General features: G+C 28.4%; 1 protein-coding gene across 3 annotated transcripts; it reads left to right on the top strand.

Moving 5' to 3' along the window:
* Positions 1–559: 559 nt before the first annotated feature.
* LOC145966846 (gamma-glutamyl hydrolase A-like) lies at positions 560–6,669 on the top strand. 3 transcript variants are annotated; one of them, XM_083091236.1, is made up of 9 exons: positions 574–712; positions 1,795–1,835; positions 1,951–2,074; positions 2,941–2,991; positions 3,070–3,150; positions 3,249–3,403; positions 4,367–4,473; positions 4,677–4,905; positions 6,059–6,669. In XM_083091236.1, exons 2-9 carry the CDS (start codon positions 1,802–1,804, stop codon positions 6,220–6,222), a joined length of 945 nt encoding a protein of 314 aa, XP_082947362.1. In that variant the 5' UTR covers positions 574–712; positions 1,795–1,801; the 3' UTR covers positions 6,223–6,669. The 3 variants fall into 3 exon arrangements, with proteins under 3 accessions (XP_082947360.1, XP_082947362.1, XP_082947363.1); XM_083091237.1 differs by lacking the exon at positions 574–712 and adding an exon at positions 842–1,311; XM_083091234.1 differs by lacking the exon at positions 1,795–1,835 and having other exon boundaries at positions 560–712.
* Positions 6,670–7,142: the final 473 nt, after the last annotated feature.

The raw sequence follows: 7,142 nt of genomic DNA, 5'->3' as shown, positions 1-7,142 counted from the left end.
TGATTGATTAATCAAGGCAAAGAATATGCTTTAAAATTAAAATAGTGAGATATATACATATACTTTATATTATTTATATTATTAAAACATGTATTATATTTATATTAATCAGACTCAAAAATCATTTTCGATCAGAGGTATGTTGGTGATAGATTAGATTAATTAGATTGAATTACGCGCTCTGCTTGATTAAACTTGCTTCACTCGAAAACGTTATAAATTTAACTGGAAATAACTGATACATATATCATTGAAGTTGCTACAAGAATATCATTGTAACTTGACGCGATAATTTACGATTGTACAATAAACGGCCGATTATACAACAAATAACGTATACAATAGATACGTATTCGGGAGAGAGACCTTTTTTTTGTCAAAATAATAAAATTCTCCTCCCAAGATACGTTTCAACTCTCTTCGGAGTAGTTTGTTTTCAAAACTACCAGATAGATTCTTGATAATTTGTTCCCACGCAGTGAACAAATTTTTAAAACGAGTTTTGATTACGATAACGATTATATGAAATTGAGATAAGAATTTATTATTTATCTAGAGATAGTGAGACACCGCGTGCGTACTTTCCTCTGAATTATATTAAGAGTAATACTGTTAATATTCTTCATAATGGACATTCTGTGGGTGATTTTATTTACGACATTTACCTTTGCCTTGAAGACTGGAGGGGAGTTGAATAATCGGCCAATTATTGGTAAGTTTTTTTGAAAAAATCATGATAAAGCATCGAATAATTGACAGGTTGCTGCATCTTATGCTCATTATAAAATATACGCAAGAAGAAAAGGTTAGAATAAAAGATTCTGTCGAAAGATGGAAATATAGTAAGTTTTTATTTCTTTTTTTCCCAAAATTGACGAATTTGAACGAAAAAAATACGTGAAAAAATGTTACAAAAAATAACAGAAAGTTTTTATAACTATATATGTATACATACATACATACATACATACATGCTATTGAATTCTAACACATACTGAACTGGAATGAGTGAGCTATCTCTTTAGTAGTTGGGTTTAGTGGGGAGCGGCACAGTTGGAGGAAGGACACAAACAGAATATATAAGTCATAGACTTAAAGAAATAAACTGCGCACTCCTATACAAAAGACTGTCTTAAACATTAGAAAGAGAGAGCGATAACGGTTGGATGTCTTTCTCTTTTTCTCCTTCAATTAAGCAAGAGAGAAAGAGATCCGACCGCCATCGCTCTCTCTTTGTAATGTTTAAGACAGTCATGATAGGAGAGAAAATGCGCAGTTTATTTCTTTAAGCTTTAAATCTATCATATATAAGTATGAACTCGTTTTAATACGTATTGCCATTTAATAAAAACTTTGCTTTATTATAAATTAACTTCAATATTGTTAACGCCATATATCCATACAGCACAGAATATTGCAGCAATATTATCAATATTGTTGTAACATTGCAATAACATTGCAATATTGCCGCAATATTACTGCAATTTTCTGTGCTGTATGGGATATACTATATATAAATATCATATACAATTTCTTCCATATATATATATATATATATATATATATATATATATATATATACTTTGAATTAAGTCATCAAAAAACATAAAGGTGATATACTTTTAGCCGGTACTGTATATATATATATATATATATGTATATATATACATATATACACATACATATTGTATTGATATATATGTATACATGTACATATGATATGTACATTTGTACACAATCTTGATTAAATAATTAAAAATAATTATTATTTCACATAAAACTTTAATCTTTCAGTGATAACATGGTACATACAATAACACAACGTATGCGTGCGCGTATGTAAATAGATTTTTTATTTTCCTTTGTTCCAAAATCAAATATTGATGATTTTTTTTAATTAGCCTATGTATCTTAAAGATTTCATTTGTGAATAATTGTGCTTTTTTCAAGGTATTCTGACGCAGGAAAATGATCATAATTTAAACAAAGAGTATGCGAATCAATATCACAGTTACATTGCAGCATCGTATGTAAAATTCGTTGAAGGTGCCGGTGCTCGACCCGTCCCAATTTGGTAATTTTTATCTTTACATTAAATTACATTTTATTGCTTTATTTATTAAATCCTTCAGGTTAGATTACTCAGGTTACATTTATCTGTTTATTCTTCATATCTTATAATTGAATTGAAACATTGTTCTTGATAGAATTTTACTTATTAGAATAGAATGTAAAAATCATTAATTGCCAAATTAAAATACCATTGGAAACAAATTTTCTATCGACACCAAATCTTGTGAAAGGATATTTTTATTCAATTATTTCATTAATTATTTTTATAAATTAACAGTTAAATAAACATTTTATATTCTGAAATATTGTAAAAGAAATATAGGAGAACTGTAAAATATTACAAATTTTTTAGGTGAAGTGACACAATTTAAAGTCAATTTTTTTTCTTGGTAAAAAAAGGAGAAAAAATTTTTACATTGCAAAGAATTGTAAATAAATGTGTCTTTTTATAAATTAAGCTATAGAAAGTTATTAGAGGTAGATGTAATAAAATTATATTCTTTTAATTCTAAATAAATTTTACTCGAATAGGATTGTGTAATTTGAGAATTGATATAAAAATGTATTTAATGTTATATGTTAAAAATCTGCGACAAATAATTTTGCTCGATATTTTTGCCGAAAATGTGCTTAGATAATGACTCGCCAAGTTTATTTTGGACGATCATATATTTTTAACATTTTTATACTATTTTTGTTTTCTTTGGTGTTTGCTTAGAAATAATTAAAGTCGTTCACTTATAAACAATTAAACATGTATAAAAATAATGGAAAAAACTTAAGTGTCTTGAATATTATATGTTAGTAAATAGGTATTATACATGTCTCAGATTTATTAATCCATGGATTATGTACAATTTCATGTAGGATTGGCATGAATGATTCGTATTACGAAGATATCTTGAATAAAATCAATGGGTATGTGAAGAACAGTTACATATTTTTAAAACATTTTACTAGGTACACTCACAATGCTCATAAAATCGATATTTTTAGAGTTTTGTGGCCAGGAGGTATTGTGGTAGCACGTGTCTATAAGAAGGAAGGATATGCCGATGCAGGTGCCGCGATTTACAGGTTAAACAATAAAAAATAAATAACAATGTCAGTGTAATGTATTAAAAACAAAAGATTAAAAATATATATATGTATATTTATATCTATTCGATAAATAGGATCGCAAAGAAAATCAATGACAGAGGTGAATACTTTCCCATCATTGGTATCTGTCTTGGTTTCGAGCTATTAACATATGTCGCAGCGAATGGCGTCCCACACAGGACAGCATGTTCTAGTGAAAATCAGCCCCTTCCACTAGAGTTCACGGATGGTAAATATTTTTTTAAACTTATTTATTATTATTCAATATAAATTTTTTATATTCTTCTATCGAGTGAAAAATGATAGATGACGAAAAGATGGATATTAGATATTTATAGATGTATATACGTCTATAAGACGTATTTTCGATCGGTATTTCTCTTAAGGCCCATCTACATCTATCGTAACGTCTATCGTAAGCTTCTTACGGCGATCGTAACGCTCGTCGTAACAGTTGTCGTAAGCTTATCGTAAGAGTTGACTCAACTTGAACTCTTACGATTGCGATGATGATTGCGACGATGATTGCGACGCTTGTCGCTTGTCTATCATAAGGTTAGATGGAATCCACGAATATTGCGAGGTCGATTAATGGGCCGAATCCACCATCTTCGTTTTCGTTTCTGTCGAATTTGTATTAATAAACATAATTGTATTATTAATACTGCAGCACATAAAATAATTAATTTATTCCTATTCATGATATAAAAGGGTTATCTGTTACATTCTTACGATTTCATGTAGACAGACAATGCTTACGACAACTTTTTTCTTTACGATTACGATGGCTTACGATGAAATGTTACGATAGATGTAGATGGGCCTTTACTGGGTACTTTATCTTTCCAACCATTTTTATCCAATACATCTAAATTATTTCTAGATTACATTTAATAACAGTCCATATTTTAATATTAACGTGATGGCTACGAGATCCGTTCCGATAATCTTAATTTATCACGTAATTTGGATAAATTTTTTCAAAATATATTTATAAGAAAATGCAAATTATATACTTTTCTACTAAATACAATCAATTGTTGTCAAAATCATTTTTTAGGATTCGCATTTTTGCTATAAATATTCCGAAAAAAACCATTCTAAACATTTCTAAATGATGTATAAATTTTAAGATTATACTCTGATTTCTTCATTAGAAGTTTTTTCAAGAAAACAATGTGATTTTTTTTAGATTTTAAAGAAGCCAATCTGTTTAAGCAGGCCTCACCAGATATTCTGAAGATTTTAGCTGAAAAAAATGTCACGTCTAATCAGCACCATTATTGCGTTACGATGAAGGTAAGTGTCTCTTTTTTAAGAAATTATTAGCAAGCAAATTTAGAATAGTTGCAATGTATAACAAAAATGTCAAAATAGAGAAAATGTCACACGAAAATTTATATAGAATGATATTATGTAGACAAAATTATAAAATTATATAGAATGATATGTACGAAATATTACAATATTAAATTATGCATGTACTCCGTTTTCTATTTCAGGAATTACGCCGCGTTCAATTAATCGACGAGTTTCGTGTGTTGTCATTGAATCACGATGAAAATGGTTTAGAATTCATCTCAACATTGGAACATAAACGCTATCCATTCTACGGATTACAATTTCATCCGGAAAAGAATCTCTATGAATGGGTGATTGGAAAAAAGATTCCTCACGGACGTAACGCCATTTTAGTGGCTCAATATTTCGCCAATTTTTTCGTCAACGAAGGTAAATAACAATATCAAACAAATAAACTATTCAAATATTTCGGATTATATTGAAAAGTTTCCAACGCTTTTTTACACTTTTCAAGAGCACAAAATGTGGTTCTATATACAGAGTGAGCCATTTTAATTAACGCACGCAATTATTTCGGAAACAAAGCATTTTAGAGAAAAATGTTTCACACAAAAGTTTTATGGTTTCGAGGGGGCCATAAGATGGTATCATTGGTTTGACACTGAAGAGTCATTTGAAGGTCACGTGAAGGTCACTTCAATTTTTTTAAATGGAACACCCTATATATTTTTGCACACTCTTGTAGCTTATCTCGAGAGCTTTCCAAAACACTATAATTAAGTACCTTTTCGTTCAGTACTTTTTGAGTTATGAGGCTTGAAATAATTTCTTAATTTTACATAAACCGTAAAATATCTTGTAAAATATTCATTTTTCGATTATCTTATCTTAATACTTTTACGTACAAAATAATGAGAGGAATCAATTGGTCTAAAGAAAACACATAGTTGTTTTGAAGAAAAAATATGTAATTTGCAATTAACAATTCCATATTTTTTCTTAAAAACAACTATGTGTTTTCTTTAGACCAATTGATTCCTCTCATTATTTTGTACGTAAAAGTATTAAGGTAAGATAATCGAAAAATGAATATTTTACAAGATATTTTACGGTTTATGTAAAATTAGGAAATTATTTCAAGCCTCATAACTCAAAAAGTACTTAACGAAAAGGTACTTAATTATAGTGTTTTGGAAAGCTCTCGAGATAAGCTACAAGAGTGTGCAAAAATATATAGGGTGTTTCATTTAAAAAAAGTGAAGTGACCTTCACGTGACCTTCAAATGACTCTTCAGTGTCAAACCAATGATACCATCTTATGGCCCCCTCGAAACCATAAAACTTTTGTCTGAAACATTTTTCTCTAAAATGCTTTGTTTCCGAAATAATTGCGTGCGTTAATTAAAATGGCTCACCCTGTATATTTAAGCTAGCTTTATATCAACACATATTCAGGTGTACATTTTTTTATCCTTAATATTATGTGTGAAATTGTAGATTTTCAATAACTATCATAAGGAACTATTGTATTTGAATGTTTTGCCGATTTTTGTATTTGGAATAAAATGGATTTTCTTTACAGCTCGCAAGAATTTGCACGAGTTTGCGACGGAACAAAAAGCGAAGCAAAGTCTGATTTATAACTATCCTGTTACTTACACAGCCCTGCAAAATTCTACTTTTCAACAGTGTTATATGTTTAAGAAAAGTGATCGTGACGACCTTATTATAGACAACAATGTGTAAAACTTGGAACAAGTTTTATTTTTAAGATAAAAAAACATGTCATGTATGTTTGAAATATATTGATATCGATTTGCGGATTCAACATTAACAATAAGAGTACGTGACAATCTAAAAATAGCACAAGATTAAATTAGTTGTATCTAAAGATATATTTAAATTATTTTATGGACTTAACGGATCACTTTGGCATATCCAAAAGAATATTATTGTTATAACTATTTTTCCTTAAGGAAACAAAATATATTAGAAATATATTTTTATTTTTATTTTTATATAATCATAATATCTTAAAAGCACATATCTAACATTTAAAATGTATATTGTAGAATATAGTGTATGTATGTAAAATAATTTTTCACAATTAGATTATTGAAAAAAGTTTTCAACAATTAAAAATGTTATTTATGTAATAGATATAATAATAATATAACAGATATGTGCATTTTTTTCACAGTTATTCAATTGCTTACTCAAATTAATCATTCAGTCGGACACATGAATAGAACATAAAACTCTCATATATTATATCATATCATATATGTATATCATTTATATATACCATAAATATCATTTTTATATTAATTTTTATATAAAATTGATCCTGTACAAATTCGTTAAAGAATCTATGTTATATAGGATGGAATTGTCAAGAATTTGTCAACATCTAATGTGTGTCAGAGCACATACTTTCGTTCTTTTACACAATCCGAGAACCTCGGGAAAACATACTATACGCTATAGCACATCAGAGAGTAGAACGCATCATGTAGAAATTCTCCTTATTTAAGACTGGATGATCTCTATATCCGATTCGGGTTCGAGTACCTATTTGTTAGCTAAATTCGCGCACATTTCTTTTAAATACTCAGTTATCTTAAATATCCTTCGAATATTAAAAATTATGGATAATATTCTGATAT

The sequence above is a fragment of the Camponotus vicinus genome, unplaced genomic scaffold (assembly GCF_025532165.1).
Source record: "Camponotus vicinus isolate PSW18456_S1 unplaced genomic scaffold, iyCamVici1.0 SCAF_2, whole genome shotgun sequence".
NCBI lineage: Eukaryota > Metazoa > Arthropoda > Insecta > Hymenoptera > Formicidae > Camponotus > Camponotus vicinus.
Note: the sequence above shows the minus strand (reverse complement) of the source record. Positions and strands in the feature narration are given on the sequence as shown.

What these genes read in the sequence shown, in the direction of transcription:
- LOC145966846 (XM_083091234.1), top strand. Translation starts at nt 628, where the DNA reads ATGGACATTCTGTGGGTGATTTTATTTACGACATTTACCTTTGCCTTG. An exon ending in GCTCGACCCGTCCCAATTTG is followed by an intron (nt 2,075 to 2,940) that starts GTAATTTTTATC and finishes AATTTCATGTAG; the next exon opens with GATTGGCATGAATGATTCGT. An exon ending in GCAGGTGCCGCGATTTACAG is followed by an intron (nt 3,151 to 3,248) that starts GTTAAACAATAA and finishes TTCGATAAATAG; the next exon opens with GATCGCAAAGAAAATCAATG.